The sequence below is a fragment of the Mytilus trossulus genome, chromosome 7 (genome assembly GCF_036588685.1).
Source record: "Mytilus trossulus isolate FHL-02 chromosome 7, PNRI_Mtr1.1.1.hap1, whole genome shotgun sequence".
NCBI classification, from domain to species: Eukaryota; Metazoa; Mollusca; class Bivalvia; order Mytilida; family Mytilidae; genus Mytilus; species Mytilus trossulus.
Window position 1 is genome coordinate 45509957 of NC_086379.1, and position 14501 is coordinate 45524457.

The window sequence follows — 14501 nt, forward strand, 5'->3', positions numbered from 1 at the left end:
GCGGGATTAAACGTTTTAATGGTCCAAAACCTTCTCCCTTTTTCTGAAACAATAGCATAACATCACAACATAGAGAAACCCAAGATAAAATATCAATTGGCAGGCTTAACTCAATCAAAAAACGTTAAATAATACACTATGAACGAATAAATTTGATCTGCGATATCTGAATGCAAATGCACAGTTAATAAAATATTAGGGACAAACATTCTAGGCCAAAAAGCAAAGCCATGGCATCACACCAGTGCGAAATATTTAACCCTTCGAAAAAAACGGTTTTATGAATACAGGTTATAAATCTTGAAGTTTATACAAATGTAGTAAGAAGTGAAAATTAGAAGATATTCCAAATAATCAAAGCTGGTATATAGACAAGATCCATATTATTATAAAATAGCAAAAATGCATTATAAACAGTAGCAACAGGTCGAATCAACAAGAAAACATGATTTGAGAGTACTCGCAGTTAATGACATTTAGTTAAAAGCCAAAAACAATTAATAATAAAAAATCATACATCAGAGACAAAAATCAACTAACACACATCCCAGTTATTTAGTATTTTAACGTCATGAACAGTCAGAGAAGACATGACTTGTGCAATGCCAAAAATAGATGGAGGTAGAAGGAAAGTGAGGAGCGACTTCTATAGAGATAAAAATTTATGTGTCTGTGTCTCTATTCATCCCGCCTGAAAAGAAGATACACATTAGTTATGTTTTAATTTGCTAATGACAACATCGATATTAGTGTCAATGTAAACTTTATTCAGAGATCTAATTACAATATTGGTACGATAACCCTTACTTGTAACTTTGTTTAAAGGTTCGATGAGTTTACACGGATCACATAGTGATTTACTTGCTTTAAGTACAATATAACCATAAAATTTAGGATTTGAAATACCATTTTTAATAAGTTTTCTAGAGGTACAGCTAATCAAATATTTGTATCTATGAAAGAATTTAGTAAAAGTTTTAAGTAATTTCTGGTATCGAAATCCCTGACACAACAATTTTCCAGTGATGCATTGATTACGTTAGTTAAAATCTATGACATCAGAACACAAACGTGCAAACCGAACGAGTTGGGATATATAAACACCGTATGATGGAGCCAAAGGCACATCGCCGTCTAAAAAAGTAAAATTAACAATAGGAAATGAAAACTCGTCTCTTTTGTCGTAAATTGTAGTATGAAGTTTCCAGTTTGAAATCGAAATGTCTAAATCTAGAAAAGGACAACTGCTGCTGTTTATGTTAGATTTAGTTAATTTTTTGGGAAAAATTTCGGAAGTATATTTAGAGAACTCTTGATTATTCCACGAAAATTTATCTTCAAGATAACGGTAGGTATTTATGAATGATTCAACCAAATTTAACAATGATGGGTCTTTATTGAGTTTGGTTATGCACTGAGATATGTCAGCTCCAGACCTCAATTAAACTGATTGAAAGATTATGTCTTCATCATATGACATGCATGCACAGTCCCTCATGTTATGGGTTTAGTATCATACTATCATTTGAGAAGAACATAACCCGTGTCCGTTCTTGAATACATGCATAGCAGAAATACGATATATGAACATTAGCAAACTATTGTCGCGTTAATTATTAAATACAAAATTATCTACGGAAAACAACACACAAAAGCTGAAGAATCACACATTCTACTCATCAATTAATTCTTATTGATAAACTTAAAAATTTATAAACAATATTGATAGACCATGCCGAAAATACCAGTAACGCGCATGATTAATTGTAAGGTATTGATTATACGTACATTGGTTTAAAACTTCATAACTCTTGATAAGATCATTGAAGGTGTTTCATCTTATTTGTGATCATAATGTATTTATTATTTTTTGTTTTACATATTATGTTCAGCATTACAACAGGTAAGAACAAATATAAAAGATAGAACATGATTTTAGTAATATGATTACTTACATGTATCGTTTCTCTGCATTAAATAAAGAATAGGACGTATTTCCTTCCAACAGTATAATTCGGTTTATATCAAGAAATCTTGATGTTTTTAGATCACAAAATATCACAAAAGAAATCACGATGAAGTGCATCATATGTTTGCTTATTTTTTTTCATTTTTTTGCGACTTGTGGTTTTCATTTTTCTGTCTTTTAACTATGATGAACCCATACTAAAAATATATGAAGTAAAAACCATAAAAAAACAATGGGTTATATAGGCCCTTTATGGACCCTTCCGAAATTTCATGTAATATGTCATGTTGTAACTCTTTGTTACAGAGTCTCGTGAAATTTTTGTTGTGTTTCATATATAATGTTTTTAGCAGCCAGTATTATGGTGTGATCAATGCAATTAATATGCTTATTATAAACCTATACTTTATATATATATATATATATATATATGTATGTGTGTGTGTATATGTTGACTATCCAACTTCTTCAACATGCAGTAAACTATATACTTTTCTTAACGTGTAAAACAATAAAAATCACATATTTGTTCTGTATTATTTCAACTTCTTCCTTGCAAGTGAACTTCATTCATATCATCAGCAGTTTGTATGGTGGCCGGGTGAGGCCATTTCGCGTTTTCGCGTCTTTCGCCTTTCATATTATAAAGGTCGAAAAGGAGGAAAGGCGAAAAGGCGAAAAGGCTCGTAAATCGCGTTTAACGTGCAGTCAAAACAGGGAAATAGTTTTCGCGTTTTCGACCTCGCGATTTCGCGTTTTTGCGTTTTCGCACTATATAACATGAAAGGAGAAAACGGAAAATGGCCTTAACCGGCATTGAAACATTGAAACTGATCGTTATCACATTTATTTTATGATTTACTTCTTGTACACCTATATTCTTTTATTCATATAGGCAGTATCAATGGCAGTTACATATTTTGTCTCTAGTGCTTTGGACTACTCCTTTAATACATTTTATACTTGAGGTGTTACTCTTGTATTTTAACGGTCAATGTATAATATTAAATATAGGAACCTCATCTGTTTGGACCATTTTGTTCATGTGAACCACTGTCTTGCCGATCCTTTTATTGAAATGTAATGTAAAAATGTAGGGAGAACAGATTTTTATCATATTTGTGTACGCCGATTCCGTTGGACATTAATACCAAATGAAGATAAATGAAGATAAATGAAGATAAATGTGTATTATATATAGCACAGGCTTCGTGAGGAAATACAAGTTTAATTAAGTTGGTGACGAAATCTTTTAATTTGCATCGTACTAACATTTCAGTACATATACACCAAGCTGCATTTTGCGACTGTTCCAAGTCAGGCTGACCTTTGTTAGTCTATGCTATTTTTTAGTTTAGTTCATTTATATATGTTGGAGTTTAGGGTGATATCCATTTTCTCTGAACTGGTTCAAAGTTTTATTTAGGGTCACATGAGGATCACCTCCGGGGGCAGAATTTTTTGTAAGCGTTGAAGACCCGTTAGTTTCCTTCGGCCTGTTGTCTGCCGTTTCATGTCTTTAGTCGGGTTGTTTTCCCTTTGAAATATTCCTCATTTCTATTCTCACTTTCATATCTTTATTTTTTATTGATGAAGACATAAAAACCTGCTGCTCCATTCTCTATATCTCGTTTAACATATATGTATATCTTGAAACTTTACTCATTTGGTAAAAAACAACTTTTTTTGTGTTTTAGTCTCATCATTTAGTGGCAAATTATTAATCAAATTGCTGCTATTCTTTGTACCCAGTGGCAGATCAAAGAGGGGGCATAGACGGTGTATGCCCCTTTCCTAAATTTGATTGATAACAAAATACATATCTTGTTTACCTGGTCTTTTTTCGGTATCTCCTAGATAAAACATTGAAACTAGAGAAATATTCCGTTTCTGAATAACTTTTTTTGAATTGAGATTAGATGAAACAAGACAGAAACATACGTTTTTTATATGTCTATCCTATAGTTTAAGAAAGTGCCATATTGGTAAAAAGATACTGTTTTCCCTTGAAATTAAAGTACACTAAAAATATTAAGCTCTTTGTATATAAATATAGTAACAAAAATATTGAACAACAAATTACTGATTCGTACGTAAAACCAACGTGAAAGCATTGAACCTACTAGAAGCAAGGATTGTTGTATTAGATATAATAATTATTTTAACAATTTGTGTTTGGGTTCTGACAGATGCAGATGATGAATTTTGCAAAATAATATTTAAACAATAGTTATTCTCGTTGTGCTATCTGGGAAATGTACATAACTGATGAAGGCAAATAGAACTTCGAACGCATTGAATACATAACGTTATAGTTTTTGTGTATATTGGTTGGTTGATTCCGCTGCTGGTGTCCCACGGGGTATCGGAAAATTAGTAGTCAGTGATTCAGTACTGAAATGATTCATAGCATACATTTTATTTATAATACATTATTTAGAAACTAAGGTGTCACTCCCTTAAGCTCTATCTATGTGTAATACCATAAAATCATAGTACGTCACATCAGGTTGCATACGAAAAAGTGTAGTAAATAAATCTACCCGTGAATTTGACAGTTATAGAAAATTAATAAAATATTTCATTGCAGTAAAAAATGTCTAGGGCATAAAAATACATTTTGGGTTCAAAGCAACATTAAAAGTTTTATTTGATGTTTCCATAGAATATTTTGGAAACGTCATGTTTCTTAAGCTATAACACAGATGAAAAAATAAGAGGTGAACATTTTATTGGTTAATTTCCAGCGATGGTTATTTAATTTATATGCAATTAAATGTGAAGTTAAATTTTGTCTATAAGTACTGGCTAGGATACAACATTACTCATACCAACTATTTCATACTTTTAAACAAAAAAAATCTGCACCTTTTTTTGAAAAAAGGCAAATTTATCAGTCTAATAGAGAAAACATTATGGTGGTACAGTGGCACATGTTTAAACCGAACCTCTTTGGGACTTAATACTTTTTTCGGTTTTTGTCGATGTTTGGTTTTATCAGGTTCACAACGCACATAATTTGATTTGACGGTGCTAACAAGCATGTTTGGTTTGGACAGGTGTTCAGTTTATTCAGGATTCGGTTTAGTCAGGTTTCCCTATATTACACATTTATTTGTTATTAGCCGATAATTGCATGTCATTTTCCATATCGCATTTATTATAAGCCCTAGATTCAATATCAGCCCAAGAACCACATGGAAAGAAGTCTGATATTGACCAATAATACATGCGATATGAAAAATGACATGCTATGATCTATTAATCATATGCTTCAACAAAGGAGAAAATTAACAGATAAATATAGAAATAGAAAAAGAAATAAAGAAGTTCAAAGATTAAAAACTTTACATACGTCCGACCCCAAAGGAAGCACACCAAAAATGAAATCTTTTTATCAAATGCCTCAACAGGGAGGGAAAATAACAGTTTGATATATTCTTATAAGAACGATTACAAAATTACGAACAATATACATAATGAATACTGCTTGGAAAAGTCATGATTAAAAGTGACTTGCTTTCTAAAATATGTTAGATTTTTTTAAAATGCGTTTATTTTTATCATTTGCTTTATCATTTGTTTGTGTCTTTGTAAGTTCGTTTGTTTGTTTGTGTGCTTGTTAGTTTTTTTTATTTCATTTTACACAACATATCTTAATGTGTCCAAATAATTGGTTTGTACCTTACTTTGTAATGTTTTTTCACTGAAAAGTACCACATGTACCTTTGATGTGTATTTTCCGGATTTTCCCGAGTATTACCGCAGTGCCATGCGATAACGTTATGTAAAGGCAAGTGATAATATTTGAATCATTTGATACATTTTATGTCAGCCTACTAAGCACCAATTCGAAAAATATGACATCTATGTTTATGCTATGCTATTATCATACGATAAAAACCATATGTTATTTAGTCTAAGTATAAGAAATAACAATTATGAACTAGTATGCAAATACAAGCTATTGAAATTGCAGTTGGATTTTTCAAACTGTATTGTAACTAAACTTAAAGCTTATCGTAGATACCAAGAAAAGAAAGTTACAGAAAACATATAGTGTACGAAGTTGAATATCAATGAAGACCCAAAAGTTTAATTGGTTTAGCTAAATACATCTAAGGGTATTTATTCTTGATCGAAGTAAAATGAGCCTTAGTATTTCGATAATTCAAAGTTTTTAAACAGTTAATTTATAATTATGACCATGATGATAATCCATGTCAACCTAGAAGTACTGACTACTTTGATGTTGAAAAAATCGAGGAGGAAAAACGCCACCAGCAGTGGCATCGATCATTATCATTTCATATCCTGAATATTTTAAATATCTTAAATATCTTAAATATAAGTAAGCTGCCTTAATTATATTCGCTGCAGAATCATGACCTACTGATATAAACAGAATGACATAAGCAAATAGCCAAATAAGTCAACTATTAATTTAGTCTTAGTTTGAACTCAGTGTTCTTGACAATTTATTAATATATGAAAGGAGACTTTTAAATAAGTATATGTTATAATATATGTGAGTACCAAATAGCCGTACATGAATTTTTTATTATCCTAAATGCATTTCAGTTACTTTTTTTCAGCATTATCTGTTAAGTTTGACATCATGACAGATAAAATAGATATCATTAGCTCATCCTATGAACCAAACATACTAGATTACATGGTTGACCTTTCATTCTATAGAATGGACGTCTTACCAGCAAGATTTTTAACCTTTGCGGTTAAAGCATGTAAGCACGTGGCATTGTACGCATCGAGTTCTGACACCAATGATTCATCAAAACCTCTTTATGAAATAGCTATAGGTTCACATCAGAATACAAAAACATATGTAAGACGCAGGAACGATGCATCATTGCAGACGAGCTCACGAATTACTGAAGAGAGCAAAACTGATAACATTCTAAACTGTGCAGAATATAGACTATTCTGGATTAGTTGGGAGGCAGGAAGTGTAAAGGTCGGGTCTGGAAATAGAGTAGGTGAAAATGTCATAGTAAGCTTGATTGATCCAGATCCTTTAACTGTTCAAAGTTTCGGAATCATGACAGTGACAAAAGTAGTTGGAGAGTGGAAGGTTGATATCCCAGGTAGGAAAGCTATATAAGACAAGATTATTTTTTCATCGGAGCAATTTGTTTTTCTAAATAAACCTTCATCAGATACATGCGAAGGTTTCTAAGTCAAAAGCCTTAATATTTTTGTGAAAAATCGGGGATAAAAAGACATATCTAGATGTATAAACATGCACTAGTAGTTAAACGTATTCAAAAGAGATAACTAAAAAACTAAAGAAAGTTTGAAAACTGTTACACCGTCATCTACAAACGTTTGTTTTTAAAATTATATTTGAACAGTTGAAGCGTATTTTTTTCAAATTTCTTTCTACATGTATGTGTGTGTTAAAACGTTAACCTTTGTGAAATAACGCAAACCTTTGCATAATCACGCAAACCCTTGCGTTAAAACATAAACATTTGTTTTTTTCATTCATTTAAGTTTCGAAAGAAGTGGCTGTTTATATGAAGGAGGATGAATATATTAAATTGTATCACCCTTTGTACTCATTTCAAAGTAACATCCTTGAATACTAGTATTAAGAACATATCATTGATTAATTATATTTATGAGCAGGATAAAACATATACATACAATGAAATGTTATGTCTTTTAGTACTGGACAGGATACAACATTACTCATGCCAAGTATTTCTTTCCTTTAAACAAAATTCTGGACAATTTTAAAAAGTGCAAATTTATAGCTAATAGTGTAACATAATGGTGGTATTACACATTTATGTGATATTAACCATTCTGAACTATGTAAGTGCAAGCTAGTAAAATTGAAGTTGGATTTATCAAACTATACTGTTACTATACTTATCGTAGACACTAAAATAACAAAAAAAACTATTGCAATCAAATTTAAGAATTAGATTAATCTTGGTAAAAAAGTAGAATTTGCAGTTCGGACTAAATTAAGATAGCACACTTTATAAAAATGTATAACTATTTGAATTCAACTTCAGTTTTCACAGAACTCTACAGCTATATAAGTTATATATTGATCTTACTAAATCCAAGGTCGTTATGTAGTTTACTGTATTACTGTCAAATTTAAGGATTAAATCAATCTAGGATTTTTAATGCACGACCGATGATCATTTTGAATACCAGTTATTGTGTTAATAAGGTCGATTGATCTTTAATAGTTAGATGTGTTAATGTGATAAATGATGATAATAAAGACATACAAGTAAATTAGAGAAAAACAAAAATGTGTTGTTTTTGCAAAAATGTAATATAAACTTTTCGTGTTTATTTTCAACCAAAGTTTGTTATAATTGAATCCAATTGGGAAATTTTCACAATTTGGAAAATATTCGATTCAATTGATTCAATTGTAAACGTTAAAAAAAAGATCGTACTCAGTACAAATTGTGACGTCCTGTGTAATCAAAATTCTGTTTAAACAGCGTTTTTCTACTTTTATACATCGCCAAACATTCCAAAACATAATGAAACTTGTCTTTAATTTCACCGGAATTACATCTTTCTGATTACATTTGTATTTCACAATCTAACAGTTTTATTGACATTTTTTGTGTTCAAAGTTCTGAATGTCCAAAAACGAATCACTATTTTTGTTATTACGAATACCAAAGTAAGCTTCGCAAGTTAGACTTTTTCCATATTCTTTACTCGTTTTTAGAATTAAACAGTATTATAAAGCAGCTGACTAATGCACATTCTGTTTGAAATCAACTCGTTCTTGTCCATTAATGAATTCCAAGAACGAGTTTCATAAGGAAAAAGGATTTTCTAATCAACAATTTCCCTTTATTTTTATAATGTAATATTTAGTTTATATTATTATTTATTATAGGAAATGTAAAAACAAACGATCTCTGTTTGGTAAAACTCTTAACTTTAGAAGCTTGGTACATACTAAATGAGAGCAATATTACAAGCCTTGAAGGAATTTTTAGAAATTCTGAAAAATGAATTTATTTCCATTTTCCTCTGACTTTCTGTCATTCATCATATATTAAGGTATTTTTCTAATATACAAAATTATTTTTTTCGTAAAACAATTTGGTATAACACTCAATGCCAGCAGTGTGATATGAGAAATACGTCTTCATGTAAGAAATATATAAGAGGCAACGATCATATGATAAACTGTATCATAACGCATAAAACCTTTAAATAAAACTAATGTATGGGAAGCTTATTTCAAAAGAAATCGGTCTAATTTCTTGTGTTTTTATGGCTTGTCCCCGTCTTGTCCTTTCACAAGATAGAAATATTGTTTGTTTTGCTTCAAGACCCCCGGTAACTTTTTCTATGATTGTTAAGCTGTCTTTATATTGAATTTGTAAGTCTGATGCACGCCGTTTCCGATTTTTTATACAGCATTTGTACAGTATAATAACAAATTATAGACACGCAGGATTGAATGAAAAACGGCACATTTTGTGACACTTTTAGTCAATTTAGTTTAAAAATTTACATAATGCACCATGTGTTTTACTTATAGAGGATTCATATATATATATTCTCAGATATTTTTATTGCATAATTTTTACGAATTATCTAATGTTGAACTTGGTCTTTTCCGCAAATACGGACACAACCCACACGTTTACATCATTCGAAATGTATTTTATTTTTATCAATCACTTTAACAACTTACTGTTTAATAGTAATTTTTTATGGATGCATTAAGACACAACTATTTTATTGTGTCGTCTTGAACATCCATGAAGTATTTGCCACTAGACATTTTACAACCTCTAATCAAACAAACTTCTATGCATATCAGTCAACTTTGGATCAATTTATCTAAAAACAAGGATGGTAATATGTGTCTGTACATACGGACTCACAATAAAATCCGGGAAATTGTTAATTTTTTAGTCTTTTTCCTTATATAAGAGATCAAAATAAATTAGTGACGACGCTCGGGGTATTTTTATGAGGTCGTTTTCTGATTTTTTTCGTTTCTGTTCTTTAGATTGCTTTTAACAAATGCTATAACATTTATACGTAATGCTTTATAATGTTTCATGTTTATGTAAGAAGGGGCATCATCAGTGTCCCATGGACACATTATCCATTTATTCCAAGCTCTAACGTACTATGTCTTTGTGTAATGCATTATAATCGGAATAACATAACTGTGGTTGAAGAGTAGCCACAGTCAATTTTGATTTGACGGTGGCAAATTTCTGTTTTACTGTCTCCCCTACGCGTGGACAGTTAAACTGAATTTGCAAACATCAAATCGCCAATTGACGATGGGATTCCTCAACCACAGTGCCATTACTCCCGTGAACTTCATTAAACTGATTTTAATTTATTGAAATGTGGAAGATTTTCATATTACAGGTCTACATAACTGCATTTCTTATTTTAAATATCAACAACACAATTACGGCTGGTCATTTGTATTCCAAGGACATCGTCCGTTTCGTCTTTCATCCTGTATATAAGGAGCATGTAGTTTGTTTGTTTGGTCAAAGACCCCAAATCTGATCACCATGTGGAACAATTGGACAAATAATACCAGTAATCTTATATTTCCCCTGCTTAGTCATCGATTTTTGATCATATTTGAATAACATGTGTTGATGTCTAGATTTAAATGATTGGAATAAATACGGCTGCTGTAAATGACTTTACTATAGTCAAAACTGATGTTTTTTCATCCAATCGCTGCATACAAACAATTTACCAAACATGGGGCAATGAAGCAATTTTCATTACTTTTAATGGCAATTTGAATGCTTTCCTAAGACTTAGAATATAACAGTTTGAAGCTCTGAAAAAATATAAGTGTTTCCTTCAAATTCAGAGTCTTGTACATGTTGTAATACACAAGTATGGCCAAAGTTAAACACCTCCCCTTCTGACTGATAGTTGTGGGCATAAAAGTTAAGAGACGACATCAAAATTTTAAAGAAGGATAAAAGAAAAAACTTAATTCAAATAGTTTGTTCACTAACCCTCCCCCTCCCTCTCATAACTTAACTTGGGAATATTGATTAACCGATATGGCTATATGTAAAATCGATGTCAAATTAACAAATTGACAATGAGGGTCGGTTGAAGACAAAACTTTACGACAAAAGAGATGATTTCAGCTTTCCAATTGTGAACTTTCCATTTCTAAGTAGCAACATTCCAGCAGCACCTGCATACGGGGTATATATCTCCCAATTGATACGATATTCCCGTGCTTGCATTTCCTATCATGATTTTCTTGATAGAGGGTTACTGCTCACAAGGAAGCTATTAAACCAAGAGTTCCAAATAGTGAAGTTGAAATCATCCCTTCGTAAATTTTACGGACGCCATCACGAGTTGGTTGACCGTTATGGCATAACCGTTTCACAAATGATATCGGATATGTTCCTTACGTCGTAACTACAATCCCCTTCCCTTTCATGAATTTGACCTACCGAATTAGACTATTTACTGGATTTGTAATCACATAAGCAACACGACGGGTGCCCATGTGGAGCAGGATCTGCTTACCCTTCCGGAGCACCTGAGATCACCCCTAGTTTTTGGTGGGGTTCGTGTTGTTTATTCTTTAGTTTTCTATGTTGTGTCATGTGTACTATTGTTTTTCTGTTTTTCTGTTTGTCTTTTTCATTTTTTTGCCATGGCGTTGTCAGTTTGTTTTGAATTTACGAGCTTGACTGTCCCTTTGGTATCTTTCGTCCCTCTTTTAACAAAACTTGCAGCAACTTTTATCCCCCCCCACCACAAACTATATGAATTAAGTTGTTTATCCTACATTGATCTTTTGATGTCATTCCTAAGTTAATCACTGTTTTCTCTCATTGATTATGGTCAATTCCAAAGTGTTACAGGCAAAATAATTGGTTATCAAAAGATGCTATTAAAGATGACTTTGTTCTTTGCAGATGAACAAAATTTTTTGTTCGTGATTTACAGAAATGACAGATAAACACATATAACGGCCATTTCCGTAAAAACGAATTCGGGGACATACCAATTTTATTAACTCATTGTAATGGCAATATTTAATTTCTTTAGTTCACAGTTTTTTACAAAAACGGTGGAGCCGGAAAAGGGATATTTTTTGGCTTTTTGTTGCCATGGCAACGTTTTTTTTAACCCAAAAATTAAAAATAATATTTTTAGGAATTTGTTTATGATATTTTTAATTCAAACTTATTATTTATGAATGGACCACAATTATTTATGCATGTTTTATTTAGTTTTAGTTTTTTATAGTCAATCGCATACATTATTATTCCAGAAGAATTCAAATACAATTTTCTGTAAAATATTTGTAATGAGATAATAACACAAAACATAATCACTGACATTGTTTAACTAACCTTGTATTAGAAATATTTTATATCATAATTTAGGATAAAGTTTATTAGATATATATCAAAACGAGATATAACATTCAAGAAATTATTAAAATTGTTCTTCAGATTCGTGGTAAAGTATAAAGCAATGCATCCTGCTTGAGGCAACTCATAAGAAAAATCAGACCTAGTCAAAGAGTATTAAATTCTAAATAACATTCATTCAAAATGCAAAATCCCATTAAACTTAAATCGGAAGGCCTATTGAATTCACTAGATAAGTAATACACGAGTTTAAGAAAAGTAGGGCTTTTTTGTATCTGTAAAATACACATGTACTGATGTATTCAAAACTAATAAAAGTGTTTATTGTATGCCATGTATTTAATTGACAAAAACTATTTAAATTTGTTTAAAATATTTTTTTACTGTAACTGTAACACATTTCTTTTTTTAAAAGGTTATCAGGGATTGGTATGAAAGTTCTGTTATCGTGAATATAATAAATTTTTGTTTTAACAACACAAAGGTGTCATTTTAATTTTTTTTTTACTTTTTTCAAATCCGCTTGGATTTTCATCAAAATTTTCAGCTATCTTTATTACATATTTATCTAACAAAAGACTAGGTTGTTTTGTTTTGTTACATTAACGGGTATTGCTGTAAAATTTAAGGACTTAGTTCATAAGGGAAAACACTTTTTCCGATATTATGAATTACGAAAGTAGGTACATGTAGTACACCATCGCGTGCATTTTTCTTGTTGCGAACTTGTCTTAGTAGTAGTTGCTCACTAGGAGTTCAGTAAACTTTAATTCTGACAGTCAATAAAATTTAACTTTTTTTACTTTTCAACTCCAACCATATCAAATACTGATTTTTCACTTAATATTTTCATCATAATTTTAACGATAGCTTAAATTATAATTCATAGATTAACTTTTTTTTAGTCAAGGTCAACTTCACCGGATATTATACCAGCTGTGAAGCACCTGGTAAACGAGCTGTACTTCTTAGTCTTGGTGATGTCTCCTCGAGTGTACAGGAATGTGCTACGATGTGCTCACAACTCAACAGTTGTGCAGTTTTCAATTACCAGAACCAATATAAAAGGTATAACATTGACTTTTAATATATAATCTTTTGAAATATTATTTGTCTTCGCATGTCCACACTATACAAACTATTGCATTAGATTTCTCTTCATATTTTCATAAAGTTTCCTTAATCAAAATCTGAAAGAAATCACGGGCTCAATAATAGCATATGGTTCTAATCAGCAGAGTGTGTAAAATACATTCAGAATTGGTAAAAATATACACAAATAGAATGCTTTCATCTGACCATTCAACTGTTTCATTTCTTTGGCTTTGCAGTTTTCGGCTGTCAGCATTCCTTGACAGTGGTGTCTGTAAATCCAGAAATGCGCCTAGGATGCGCTTAGGATGCGTTTAAACATAGAATTATGGAACGTCGATTTTATTTTTGGCTTTTAATGTGTTTATTCGATTCTGTTGACGTGTCAACCAAATTAAATTGGTATCAATTCGCACTTTAACAAAAACAATAATAGTCTTATTGTGTAAAGATAAATTTAGACATTTGAACTATGTGCTTATAAATAAGTTAAAAATATTAACATTAATTCAACAACGAAAAGAGCTTTAAGGGAATGTTTTATGCATAAATAAATCAATAAAACTGTGTTTTTTTTATTATATTAACAGATGTGAACTTCTGTCTTTTGGAAAGGACCCTTTGTCAGATGTCCCAAAATCCAATGCAGTCGGATGGCAGTACTACGCTAAATGTTACGATGGAAATGAAGCATGTTTTGGATGCTTATACTGATTTTACCACGTTTTTCGATTAGAAGACAGAAACTTTTTGTTTTGTTTCCAAGCATAGGACACTTTGAAATATATGTATTTCACCATTGAAGACTACTTATTATATTTATTGTTTTAGAAAAAGGGGATGCTAATCATCACTTATTCATGTTATGATTTCTTTAGCTTTTACCGTTTATTGTTCTGAATGAATAATTCTATGTAAATTGCTTATTCACATACTTACCAGGTAATTAACATGAATTAAGTAATAAGAATTATCATTCAAGAAATAAGAAATCATACAACATCTTATTTTTTATATTTATTACTAAC

General features: G+C 31.0%; 1 protein-coding gene across 1 annotated transcript; it reads left to right on the forward strand.

Annotated features, from left to right (window-relative positions):
* Positions 1 to 1809: 1809 nt before the first annotated feature.
* On the forward strand, positions 1810 to 14272 carry LOC134727070 (C3 and PZP-like alpha-2-macroglobulin domain-containing protein 8). The gene is made up of 4 exons (XM_063591457.1): positions 1810 to 1903; positions 6565 to 7074; positions 13287 to 13449; positions 14064 to 14272. Exons 1-4 carry the CDS (start codon positions 1855 to 1857, stop codon positions 14185 to 14187), a joined length of 846 nt encoding a protein of 281 aa, XP_063447527.1. The 5' UTR covers positions 1810 to 1854; the 3' UTR covers positions 14188 to 14272.
* The last annotated feature ends 229 nt before the right edge of the window (positions 14273 to 14501 follow it).

What these genes read in the sequence shown, in the direction of transcription:
- LOC134727070 (XM_063591457.1), top strand. Translation starts at nt 1,855, where the DNA reads ATGTATTTATTATTTTTTGTTTTACATATTATGTTCAGCATTACAACA. An exon ending in GTGGAAGGTTGATATCCCAG is followed by an intron (nt 7,075 to 13,286) that starts GTAGGAAAGCTA and finishes ACTTTTTTTTAG; the next exon opens with TCAAGGTCAACTTCACCGGA. An exon ending in TACCAGAACCAATATAAAAG is followed by an intron (nt 13,450 to 14,063) that starts GTATAACATTGA and finishes TTATATTAACAG; the next exon opens with ATGTGAACTTCTGTCTTTTG.